The 14,061-nt window shown below is 37.0% G+C and overlaps 1 protein-coding gene across 2 annotated transcripts in view; it reads right to left on the reverse strand.

Annotated features, from left to right (window-relative positions):
* LOC111152363 (DNA primase subunit 2) overlaps nt 1-14,061 on the reverse strand; it is a 330,198-nt gene that overhangs the window by 138,785 nt on the left and 177,352 nt on the right. For both annotated transcript variants that reach the window (XM_022510876.1, XM_022510877.1), the window contains exon 8: nt 10,916-10,983. In XM_022510876.1, the coding sequence (XP_022366584.1) occupies nt 10,916-10,983 (68 nt within the window). The remainder of the gene's footprint in view (nt 1-10,915; nt 10,984-14,061) is intronic.

Here is a 14,061-nt window from a genome sequence, read left to right on the forward strand (position 1 = left end):
AGCTGCAAGAATACTCCGCAAGGCTTATTTCCATGACACTACGTACTCGCATAGAAGCCATTGCTCTATAATCATTATAATTTATTGTCATTACTTTAGTTAAAATTCTTCAACTGTTCTCTGATCAACATTAAGCCCTGTAAGAACAGAAGTAAATATGCATCCTTAGAACCTAGCACTATGTCTTGCACTGAGTAGAAGTTTCCTTAAAATATGTCAGATAAATGATAATAAAACAAACTCTTAGAATGCTAAAAGGTTTATGACCATGTATTTACCAAATAGCTCTCACACCAAAGTACCTCCATGAGTCACAGCCACTATGCACAATCTCATTACAAAGTCGACTATTTACAAAGGGGACATATTTGCTTGCCATGGCTACAAAGCCAGTCAGAGAGACAGGAAAGATCTTCCTATTTTCCTTCTATATCATTAAAAAGAAAATCAGTAACCAATTTGTGTTTCTGTAAATATATTTTTATTTTATATATATTTATGTTTCTGTAAATCATTTGTAATCCTTTTTTCCACTTTAAAACATGTTGAGCTAGCAAAGCTAATTAACCTGCCTAAAAATCCTCAGGAAAATTTAGTATTCTGTATAAATTAAAAGTGGTGGTTTACCTGTAAAACCAATGAAAAGTGATGGAAAAGCTGTTTTCAACCCCCCAAAAGAACCCCCTCACTGTAATAGGCAGATCAATGCCCTCTAATCCCTGGAACCTATGAATATGTTAGATTACATGGCAAAGGAGACTACGCAGATGTAATTAAGGTTAAAGACCTTGAGATGGAGAGACCATCCTGGATATCTATGTGGGCCAGTCCAATCACATGAGGTTTGGCTTTCCTCAGGATGGAAGCAGAAAGATGTAGCAGCAGCAGAAGTGAGAGAGGTCTGAACCCTAAGAAGAACCCGATGCATGGTTGCCGGCTCTGTGAGGGAAACCACATACAAGGACCAGAAAGAGACCTCCAGGGGCTCCTGGAAAGCCTTGGGAATAAGGCAGCCTCTAGGGGCAAAGACAGGACCCTGACTGACAGCCAGCAAGGAAACGAGGACCTGAGTCCCACAGCTCTAAGGAACTCAATTAAACACTATGAATAAGCTTGGCAGCAAATTCTTCCCCAGAATCTCCAGTAAGGACCATAGCCCTGCTGACATCTTGATTTCTTCTCGATGAGACCATGTTAGATTTCTAACCTATAGAATTTTATGATTAAAAAATGTGTTGTTTTAATCTACTAAATTTGTGGTAATTTGATATGGCTACAACAGAAGATTCTAATCTAGATGCATTAATAAAATTTTAAAAATTCAGCTTCTTCAATTCTGTCTTTTTCAAGTCACTGGTTCCACTTAAGAACTCTGCCACTTTCTTGCCTGAGCAACATGACACCCTTAGACTAATGAATTCTCTTGTTTCTTCAAAACTATACACCACCTAGTTTGCTGCTGCTCTTTGTTTTTATCTCCATCTGCTAGAAAACATCTATGTTAAATTCCTTCATTGTGAAGTCAATATGACATTTCTTCTCCCAGTTTACTTTATCTGGCCATACAGAAACTGCTAACATTCTTTAGTTTTTCTTCACAGGTTTATACAACCAAAAAACAAACAAACAGACACCTACAAATACCCAATAAAATGGGAATGGTTCAGTAAAAATAGACATATCTTCAATAGAACATTATTAGAGCCACTTGAAACTAGACCCATAGGAATAAATTTTATACTTAATTATGACATATTAAGAGAAAAAGAATTTTTTTACTGTTTAACCACTTATAATTACATAAAATTAGAAAAGCCTAGCAGTACTTTTACTAGTAAGGCAGGGTTCACTTCTTCTATTTTGCCAAATTTTAGTGTGCCTCTAAGTTGTTTTTTTTTTTTTTTTAAGATTTTATTTATTTATTTGACAGAGAGAGATCACAGTAGACAGAGGCAGGCAGAGAGAGAGAGAGGGAAGCAGGCTCCCTGCTGAGCAGAGAGCCCAATGCGGGACTCGATCCCAGGATCCTGAGATCATGACCTGAACCGAAGGCAGTGGCTTAACCCACTGAGCCACCCAGGCGCCCATGCCTCTAAGTTTTATCAGAAACCATTTAAATAGCATTAAATTTGTAACATGATCCACATACAGATTCTACCCCTCACAAACATGATTTCCCATCTCAATTTACTCTCCTTGGTTAAGCCGCTGCAACTGCTCCTGTACAGCTTTGGGTGGAGGGGGGGTGGGGGGTGGGGTGGGGTGTGTGTGTGTGTGTGTGTGTGTGTGTGTGTGTGTCTGTAGGGAGATGTGTGCCTATAAAATGGTCTTCCCTTGACAGAATATAAACTTGTTAGCAGACCACATTTGCCAGTTCCTTAGTATATAATCAGAGCATCCTTCATAGTGCCCTTAACACAACTGGCTGATTTTAACAAATGCTTTTTTGTACATTTCTAAGAAGTACGTTTCTAAGAAGGCATGAACATTTTCCATAGAGTCGATTTCTAAGGAGGCATGAATTCTCCACAGAGAGGTGGCAAAGAATAATTCAAAAACAATAAATAATGGAAAAGAAAATACTTCCTAATTTATTAGTATCTTACAAGGCACCTAGAACACCTTCACAATAATCACTGAGCTATAAAACCTTGTGTTGCCGCATGTAGGAAAGGAAATAAATAGTTCAAAGTACTGCTAGAGGCCGGAACAGGTGATGAGAAAGCTGACAAGCAACTAAAGCAAGTGGACCACATGAATGAAGCTTTCATTTCAGCCCTGAATTGGTGGAAGTCCCGATGCACTAAACCTTTTTCTAGCACGTGAATGCCCAACACAATTTTCTGACTTCAAAATGAGAACTAATTCAAAAAGAAACAGAACTGTACCACTATGGATACTGGGAAAGATTAGGTACAGAGATTACATTTGATATAAAATCTGTGGCAAAAACTTTAGAGCAGTAAATAGAGATGGGTACATATTAACCAAATGTTCTGCATTAGGAAACAAAGGAGTCTATAATAATACCAAATGAAGGAAGATGCTTTCATTATTTTAAATGATTTTAAAATAAAGGTTAATAGAAACATCTGTTTACAAATTCAGGATGCATTTACCAGTTAACCCATGTGATGCAGTCCAAGTATTTACTGAAGGCAATACTTTGCTAGCTTATTTTATCCTTCTTTGATTTCTATTTCATTGCTGGGTTGAAACATGCTAACAAAATTAGAAGAAAGTATAACACGTTTTAAAAAATTAGTTATTTCACTTCAAGTCTTGAGGAGGATGTCGTGACCAGAACGACAAATAGACCAGGAAACATGAGGGTAAGAGGATGGTGAAAAGAAATTAAGAGACAAGGAGATGGGGGCAGGAGGAGCACTGAGGATGATGTCCGACAGTACTAAGTTTATTCAAAGCACTAAGGCCATATATATAGTGATAGGAAAAGCAATACACCTGTGTCTAGTTAAACAACCACAAGTTCCCATAATAAGTTTCACATTTAACTATAAGCAGACCTCATGACGCCAAACGGCTGATGTTAGTACAATTGTTCTGTATTGATACAGCAAACCTGAAAGTAATTTATGAGCAGTACCAGGGCAGCAAGGACCAGCAATGAACTTTTGACCCCAACCGAATTGTTCTCATTTGTTTAGCAAGCATGTGGGAAGTCACGTAGGCGAGCGCACAACACATAGCACAGACCCTTTCTCAGTGCTACTCAACTTTCCCCGTCCTAAACCTTTTGTTAGGTTATTCGGACTTTAAAGGAGGCACAAGTCAGGGCCTGGTTTGGTCCTCGTCTCAAGCCTTATTGTGACCTCCCACAGGAGGAAGGCTGAAGGACAAAGATCTACACACTGTGGGGAAAGGCATTATTTTTAAGGAAAAAAAAAATTTCAATCACACAACTAAAGTTCTCACAGGTGAGCTGCAAGTTTTCCTCCCTAGTCTCACTTTTTTATACTTACTAATTTTTAAGTGACATAACAAAAATAATCTTTAACATATGCCCTTGATAGTCTAATACCATTATATAATTATCCCACAGGTACTAAAATTAGGGTGGCAAAGATATTTATTTACAATAAACTTCTACATTCACAGGAACATAGCCCAAGACCTTAGAGTCTCTCCAAATTGAAAAATCAGTACACTATACAATTCACCCTAGAAAATGCAGTGATGGATGAGGACGACACTAAAGTCACAGTGCAATGTGACCCATTAGATGACACATCTAATGATAGGTGCTTTGAGGAAATCAGAAATGATGATTTACACAAATCCATCTGACATTTGGAAATTTAACTTTTTTTTTTTTGTAAGTAAGCTAGTTCTTCCAATAGAGGAGTTGTTAGTAACACTTTTGAAAAAATAGTAAAGTCTTATGAAATAACTCATTCATCCTTTTGAGAGAGGAGAAATATAGACCCTGAAAAAGAAAAAACCTAAAAAATCATGTTTTCTGAACATGTTCCATCACCTGAAGTTCCATCACCAAACTTTAAAATAGGGATAATGAGGGGCACATGGCTGGCTCAGTTGGTGGAGCACATGACTCTTGATCTCAGGGTTGTGAACTCAAGCCCCATACTGAGAAGAGAATACTTAAAATTCAGATTACTTAAAAATCAAATCTTGAAAGAAACAGGGATAATAATAATAAAGGACCATCTATCATGGAATGGTCTCTGGGGATGAGATGGTCTGAGTAAGAACTATAAAAAACCAGGTTGGAAAGTACATTGTAAACTCTAGTCAGTGTGATTTCTTGGTCCCATCTCCTCCTACCTCTTCTAAAAACCTGCCCCTTCAATTATTTCCTCTTAGTCCCACTGACTGACTTTTCCCTTAACCTCTATATGTCCAGCTTTCCAGTCGTAAGGAAAAAATACAATTTCTTCAACTATGAAATTCATAGATATCATCCTCTTTCTGTCTTTGCTCTGCCAAGAGTAGTCTACACTCCCTATATTTTCACAGCTTAATTTCTCATCTCAATTTTTCATCAGTACCATTACAATGTGGTTAAGCCACCAATGGCTCCCGCATGACTAACCGAACTGACATTATGTAGTTCTAACCTGACTTTTCTGTGCCGTTTGATGGTGTTTACCATTCCTGTTTGAAATCTTTCCCTTAGCATCTTTTATCCCATTGTCCTTTCTCATGTTCCTGTTCATTCAAGATTTCTCCCCGCTTTCTACTGGTTTCTCTTTTAATTCATCTCCTACCTTCATTGCTGCCCATCACAAGTTACTTAAACACTGCTGTCCTATGTATAAGTTTTATTCAGGGCCATGTCTCCTGGTCACTCTATATTCTCTCCTGAGTGATATTAACCACTGCCCTGATTTTAACCACCACCTAAACAGTGATGATTAGCAAATTTCTCTCTCTGGTATAAACCTCACTCTTACACTGTGGTCTGTATTCAGCTACTTACTAAACATTCCCCCCCATATGTTCCACAGGCACAAGTCCAAAATGTCTGAAACTACTGAACCTGGAATCTCAGCAACCACATTCATTCCCTAATCCCTATTCTTCCTTTATACTCCTTTGTTAGTGACAACATCATCCCCCAAGTGAGAGTAATGTTCAGTCCAATGGGAGCCACGATACTGTGCTAGGAGTATGGAATCTAAAACAACTAAGTCATGACCCCACTATTTAAGGAAATAATTCCATGAGAAATATGGTTCAAATAATAAAATCACGTATTTTGTGTTTAATTCTATTAGAAAAGTTTACAAATTCTGAACCGTGTTTAAGTGCCTATCTCTCAAAGTCAAAACTATAAATCCCTTGGGAAGAGAAACTGGATCTTATTTTTTTATTCCAAGCACATAATTGGCACTCAGTTACTGATGAATGGATGGACACTACAAATAATAAAAATAAGCTTGTATTTCCATAAGACACTGAAGCAAAGTGTTTCTCTGCTTGCTTTAACTTTTAACTAGAGAACTAGGTTCAACTAAGAAAATATGGACACATCACTTCTACATCCTCAGAATAATATATATTGTAAGCAATATCCTAGCTTAGTAGGATGGCGGAGTGTTACACTAATTCTCTTTTGAGTGTCTAAGTCCTGTAAAAATGATCTGAGAATTTCTTTGTATTGCTACTTTAATTTTTACAGGTATTTCTATCAAGTCCCAAATTAGTCTTATTGACAAATTTAATTAAAATGCTGTTCATCGGGGCGCCTGGGTGGCTCAGTGGGTTAAAGCCTCTGCCTTCGGCTCAGGTCATGATCTCAGAGTCCTGGGATCGAGCCCCACATCGGGCTCTCTGCTCAGCAACGAGCCTGCTTCCTCCTCTCTCTCTGCCTGCCTCTCTGCCTACTTGTAATCTCTGTCAAATAAATAAATAAATAAATAAAATCTAAAAAAAAAAAAAATGCTATTCATCATTCCTCTTTGATCATTAGAGGCACTGAACAAAATTAGACCTAATAATGATCTCAGTCTCAACTGCCTAATGTCTATCTCCTCTAGATAACATCTGAACTATACAGGTCATGCAAACCAATGATGATTACTTTCTCATAACAAGACTATCATTAGAAACTTTCAAATCAAGTAGTATTCTCTTATCTTGACCTAAGCAAAAGGTAAAAAGAAAAACATTACATTTAAACACCCAAAAAAGAATTCAATATGCTTGAAATGCATATCACAAGGTTACTTTGTACAACAGCAAGTGTCAAAACTATGCACATCAACTGCCAGTCTCCATACAGATGTCTCTGACATAGTAATAAAATGAGAAGCCATTTCATTTAATAATAATAAAAAAGGAACATCAGTTGGTGCATATTACATGTAGCATCTAGCCCTGGTTGCCTAGCAACCAGTCCTGAGTGAACTCCACAGAGAAAGCCCTAAACGAATGTACAGTTTGTGCAAGTTTCAAGGACTTGAAGAGATATGTCAGTGGTTAACCTAAATTCTAGCTGACAATTACCATACTGAGGTGGAGGAAAAAGAACCCATTATTTTGCACAGAATCAAGTATTAACTAGAGGTGAAATTCAGCTACTTAAGCTTCTATCTTCTGAATCAGGGTCTATACAAAACAAAACAAAACAAAAACAAAACAAAACAAAAAAAAAACAATGGCATATGACTTATAAATTATAAAAACATCATGCAGGAAAAAAAATAAAATGTCACTGTTGTAACATGCACTCATTCATTTGACAAAACACATAATGAATAGTAACATGTGCCAGATACTGTCCCAGCACTGGAAATACAAATATGAAAGTCACTTTACAAGCTAATAAGCAGCCCATACTATAATGGAGTCATCAGAAAGTAAACAAAGGATAACCACATTATGTGTTCTGTAATACACAAGTAGCCATGGGGGTATTGTGGAAACACATATAAAAAACATCAGATTCAGGGGCGCCTAGGTGGCTCAGCGGGTTAAAGCCTCGGCCTTCGGCTCAGGTCATGATCCCAGAGTCCTGGGATCAAGCCCCACATCGGGCTCTCTGCTCAGCAGGAACCCTGCTCCCCGCCTCGCACCCCCCTCCCCTGCCCCTTGCCTCTCTGCCTACTTGTGATCTTTGTCCAATAAATAAATAAATATGTGAATGAAAAAAACAATAAATAAATACCACATCAGATTCAGAATCAGGGAAAGTGGGCCCACTGCAAACTAAACAGTCAGGGAAAACTTACCAGATGAAGCAATATGGGCGAAGTCTTAAGGGACAAGTAAAAGTTAGGTAAATTATAGAAATGGAGGAATGGGAGAACATTCCAGGCAGAAGAAGAAATATTTTCAAGGGCACAGAGATCAACAAAAGCAAGTTGTATTAGAAGAACTTCAAGGCAGGACACCTGGGTAGCTCAGTGGATTAAACCTCTGCCTTCAGCTTAGGTCACGATCTCAGGGTCCTGGGATCGAGCCCCACATTGAGCTCTCTGCTCAGCAAGGAGCCTGTTTCCCCCTCTCTCTCTGCCTGCTGCTCTGCCTACTTGTGATCTCTCTCTGTGTGTGTCAAAAAAATAAATAAAATCTTTAAAAAAAAAAAAAAAAAGAAGAACTTCAAGGCATTTGGTTGCACTAGAAGTTAGGGGACCAGTACTAAAAGAAGAGTCCAAAGAGATAGTACAACACCTTCCAGAAGGACTTCATATGCCAGGCTAAGAAGTTCAGAATTCACCTGGAATGAAACTGGGAAGACAGAGAATGATTTTAAGCCAGGCGATAATAGAATCACTCTGGCAATAATGTGAAATATTTCAGAGAGTGCAAAGAAGCCAAGAAGAATACATAAGAAGTTACAATAGTAATACAGATACTCAGGAGACAAAAATAGCAGGAGAGGAGAGGCTGGGAAAGTGACTTAAACATAACTCATTAACAGTTCTCTAGGAAGCTTAAAAATCAAATACAGTGTTTATGCTACTCAAGCCAATGAAATGTCAGTCTGGACCACCTTTAACAACAAAACAATTATTCAGAGGTTAAGAACTGTCTGTCTGGGAAGGAAAAGTCACTATAGAGAAGTGGTAAGAGAGACAAAAAAGAGACAGGACAGGGAGAAGGGAGGAGGAAAAATATTATCAATATTCCAATCCTGACAAATAAGCAACTGAGATTCCGAACAAATAAAAAATGAGGGGCACTCGGGTGTCAGTTAAGTATCTGTCTTTGGCTCAGGTCATGATCCCAGGGTCCTACTGTGGAGCCCTGCATCAGGCTCCCTGCTCCACAGGGAGACTGCTTCTGCTTCTCCCTCTGTCTGCCGCTCCTCCTGCTTGTGCTCTCTTTCCTTCTTTCTTGTCAAATAAATAAATAAAATCTTTAAAAAAAAATTTGAGAAAGAAATCTTGTAAAGCCATACTCTTGTGCTGTCTGATACAGTGACAGGATCCTAGTCTTTCATTCTCAGTGAATTTTGTCTGAGTTCTGTGCAAAGGTAAATCCCAAAGACATTAACATATACATTTATACATAACAGAAATATGTCAAATATGACAACAGTTTAATTTACCAATATGTACTACTTGGATTTACTGAAAGTATTTCATTTCTTTCTTTTACTTCATAAGCTTTACTTTTGATTTGAACAATTTGCCTTTTGTCCGTTAGAAGAAGCCGAAAGGGAAATAGGAGTAAAACTTTGAAAGAAAAATAGGCTGTGAAGAGATAAACAGAGATCCGGAGGCTGTGAAGACACACAGAGAGATCAGGATGGAATAAACCAGGGTGATTCAGGGCTGCTGACTGATTCACAAAGGAAGGAAGAAAGGAGGAAGGAAAGGAGGAAGGGTAGAAGGAGTCACATACAAACTGGTGATTTAGAACAGAAGTGGACTAAGCTACTAATCAATAGCTTACCGGCATTAAATTCAAGAACAAAACTCTCTCAAAACAGATTAATTAAAAAGAACTAGCAATTTTGGTAACCAGTGCAAATACCAGGAAATTGTCCCTCAAACTTACTTTATAATTCATGACATGGTTTGTTTCTACCCAATGGAAGGGAAGCATGTGCTGTCAATATGGGAATTCAACAGAATCTAAAACAGCACAGTGACATACAGCCATATAATAAGAATTTTGTCCCTCTATATTTAGGTCTCTTGGACATACTTTAAAAAAAAAAAAAAAAAGAATAAAAAAGAATCCATAAAGGAAAACACTACTGGTGTCTGCCTACATAAAACCTGAAAATGTAAGTATGCTGGATAATGTAACATAATCAAAAACTTTCAGAAAAAAAAATGTAGCAACAAATACAACTCTGAATTACTTACTATCCTTTACATCTGAAGTCTGTAATATCAAATGAAATCAGGAGATGCTATCAATAAATGAACAAATATACATATAGTTAATCCCACTCCAAAATGAAAATGGATAATAAAATGTTTTAAAATCAGTCTTAATAATAATCAGTATGAAATGTACTTGATCGCAATGGTATCTCCACGATTCACTATTAAATTAGCACCCGTTTTAGCTGTCCTATATCTTGTTCAGGGTACAGTGACAATCTTGTGGGCAATTTTATATAATCTAAAACTATAAGTAGAATAAGGTTTTTGAAAAAGAAACACATATACTTAAATCTTTAAAATGGCTCACTTGCTTTGACAAATTGCCCCTCTGAAAATCTATGCTAAGAAAAATGATCAAAAATACAGATAAAGATTAACATGTGACATTTTTCATACTAGTGAAAAGAACTGGAAATGGTGTAAATGCCCCCAAAAGGAAATGAAAACATTACAATACAGCCAAACAAGAAAATACCACGCAGTTACTAAAAATGTTTTTGAAGAGATGCTAATAACAGGGAAAAAAAAGTCTTATAATGTTCATTTTAAAATGAAAAACCAGCAACTTTTAAAAAAGTGCAATTTCAACACTAGGTTTTAAAAGCAGCACAGATGGAAGAAATACTACTTCTGAGTAGTAATGATGGGTTTTTTCCTTTTCCTCCCTTTCCTATACTTGTAAAGTTTGGGGTTTTTTTTAAAATAATGAGAATATAATGTTTTGTTAATTAGAAAACAAATCCCATCCATTTCATCTGCCCCCAATAACATGTGGAGGGTCCCAAAGGTATGCTCTGCATTTGAATAGCTCATTCCTTTGAGATCTTTCGACAGTCACCTCTGTTCATTTTAATGTAAATTTACCAACTAGTTTTACACACTCTGATTGAATTAAAAAAGCCTCCAACAGTACCCTGAAGTCAAGGGCAGCAAGTGTACTAAGAACTTCAGCTTACATCACAGAATTAAAGCAAGGAAAAAACTGTTAAGTTTTTAGTAACTGAAGAGGTTTTAATCATTTAATATACTTTACCCACTTTAATGCACTTAAAAATCGTAAGCATAACCAGGGTGTGCCTTCATATTACCTGAGGTGGTTAAGTAGAGGCTGAAGTCTCTCATCCGACTGCACAGCAGGCAAGGACCTGGCTGTTAACTAAAAGCAGAGAATCGGGTTAGTAAAAACAGCAAAGACCAAATACTGAACATATCTGAACACTAAATGTAAAATGGGGACTGGGAGCTGAAAGAGAGGGAGTACTTAAAATTTAAGTACCTTCTTCTCTTGTTTAAATTGAAGAATTGTATAGAAAACAGACTCGTTCTATGAGTAAAGCTAACTATATGGCCCTAAGTTTTGCAAGATATGCCACTGAGCTTAGAAGTAAAGAAAAAGGAGGTAAAGCAAAGAATAAGAGGAGGATATCCTGAGAATATCTTTTCAAGAGTTCATGAGAAAACCTCATGACATAAAACCATTATCTTCGTATATAAAAATGGAAAAACTCCTAAATTTATACCAACCTTGTAGCACTGAATTCTGGAATGATGAAGAAACTGGGGAGAGACTTCCATTTATAGCTAAGCCACTGTGAAACTGGCTATATGCAGAATTGGTTACACACAAGCACAACCATGCATTCCTTCATTTTGACATTACTCTAGGAAACCAAAAATATCTTTTAAATATACAAAAGCAACTGGAAGTATTTAATATTGACATATGACCCCAAACTGATCTAGAAGAGAGAATGTAAGGGCCAAAGCCTTGTTCTTAAATATTATATAGCTCAAGCTGACAGTGTATCATGAAAATGTGAGACTTTGCCTCACTTTATTGCAATACTATTAATGATATCTCTATATATCTCTTACTTTTCTCTCTGTACTCTTATCCTATAACAATTTAACCCCCCCAAATTAAAAACATTCATCCAAAGCAATCAGATAGCTTGAAGTAACCTTAATAAAACACCAAAACAAAAATAAAAGATTTCTTCTGGATTCAATTATGCCACAATAGTTCTTGAAATCTACCCATAAATTATTTGAAAACTCGCAAAAAAGAACCTTTCTTAAGGCAAACAACACACTGGAAGACATCCTTTGGTTTTATATAGGGTATCCTTTCTAACTATTTCATACATTAATTAAAATGTTCTGAAAACAAAAAAGACATTTAATTCATACCACCTAATTTTCAGTATTATGCAAGTAAAATGAAACTATCCCTTTTAACACATCTAATATATACCAAATTTGTGGGAAAAAAATGTTGACCAAAATGCCATATATGAGGCCTACTTAATCCCCTTTGTTGAAAATTGTACATAAGTGACAATGAGTGTTTCTCATAATAAAGTTGTGATTATTTAAAGTAGAAAAATTTCTGCCATATATGAAGTCATTTTAATTAAGTTATGTCTAATTAATAATAATGGAGAGACATTCCCACTTTGGGGCAAAAGTTAACACAACAGTTACTGACTAATTTTTTAAAAAGTGAGACAGTCTGCTGCAATTTTAGCACAGCCAAAAGACTCTCAGTGTCTAAGAAATGTTCAATCCATTACTTCATGACCTATAAAATGCTATCAAGGTTTTATAAACAAAACACTTTAAAAGTTAATATACCCGATATCTGCTAATGTCAAGTCCCTTAACAAAATTACATTTAAGAGATGTCATGGCTCTACAGTGAAGTTATGCTCTAAAAAGAAAATTTATCAAGATATTTCAAAAGTCAATTTTCTGAAAACAGATGGAGCACAAAGATCAGGCTTTTTCAGTTACTTCTGTCAGTCTACATAGCATGCTTTCTAATCAAACTGTCTTTTTCTAAATGAAGGCAAACAAACAAAAACACCTCAGTAACAGTAATATATTTCTAAATGTCTGTTCATTCCATACAGAAAATATTTCTCAACTCAATTCTACCTTTAAAGAAAAGATTTATAATAATTTATTTATTTGAGAGAGAGCAAAAGGAGGGGAAGGGGCAGAGGGAGAGGGAGGGGGAAGCAGACTCCCCACTGAGCACGGAGCCCAATGGAGGCTCCATCTCACAACACTGAGATCATGACCTGAGCTGAAACCAAGAGTGGGTGATCAACTGACTGAGCCACCCAGGTGCCCCAACTCAACCCTATCTTAATCTTAGCCTTCATTTCCTTTTTCTTAAACTATTAATACATCTCCAATGACTGCTGTTTCTGCCTCCACTCTTGCCTCTTCCCTAAATTATTCTCCACACCAAGGCCAGACTGAAATTTTCAAAATGAAAGTTAACCATCCCCCTAATTAAAATTATTTAATAATTCCCTTAGGCTCTTAGGCTGAAGTTATTAAATCTGCTCTTTCACTAGACTTTCTCCTAAAATATTCTTTTAGGCCCCATTGCTGAAACACTGGGCATAGGTTGAGTGGGACTGACTACAGGCACACTGCAGACATAGTGCAAGTTCACTTCCAACTACCATAACTAAGCAAATACCACAAAACAAGTCAAATAAATTTTTTGGTTTCCTAGTGCACACGGAAGTTACGTTTACACTCTAGTCAATTAAGTATGCAATGGCATTATGTCTAAAAAAATGTACATACTTAATTTAAAAATACTTTACTGCTAAAAAAAATACTAACTATCCTATGAGTTTTCAGTAAGTCATAATTTTGTCAATGGAGGGTCCTACCTCAGTGTTGATGGTGGCTGTCTGACCCAGAGCAGTATTAGGTGGTTTGGCAATTTCTTATAACAAAACAAAACAGAAATGTGCCATATTGATTAACTCTTCCTTTCAGAAACTATTCCTCTGTACTATGAGATGCTGTTTGAAAAAACTGTACCCACAGTAGAAGTTCTGTCAAAATGGGAGCCAATCTTCTCAAACCCTGCCACTGCTTTCTCAACTAAGTTTATGTCATGCTCTAAATCCTTTGCTGTCCTTTCAACAGTCTTCCCACCATCTTTTTTTTTTTTCTTTTTTTTCTAAGAGATTTTATTTATCTGACAGAGAGAGTGAGAGAGCATAAGCAGGGCAGACAGTTGGGGCTGGGGAAGCAGACTCCCCTGCCGAGCAGGGAGCCTGATGCGGGGCTTGATCCCCAGACCCTGGGATCATGACCCGAGCCGAAGGCAGACGCCCAACCATCTGAGCCACCCAGGCACCTCTCTTCCCACCATCTTTACCAGGAGCACATTCCATCTCAAGAAATCACTTTCTATGCTCATTCA

The sequence above is a fragment of the Enhydra lutris genome, unplaced genomic scaffold, assembly GCF_002288905.1.
Source record: "Enhydra lutris kenyoni isolate GAN:26980312 unplaced genomic scaffold, ASM228890v2 scaffoldscaffold28, whole genome shotgun sequence".
NCBI classification, from domain to species: Eukaryota; Metazoa; Chordata; class Mammalia; order Carnivora; family Mustelidae; genus Enhydra; species Enhydra lutris.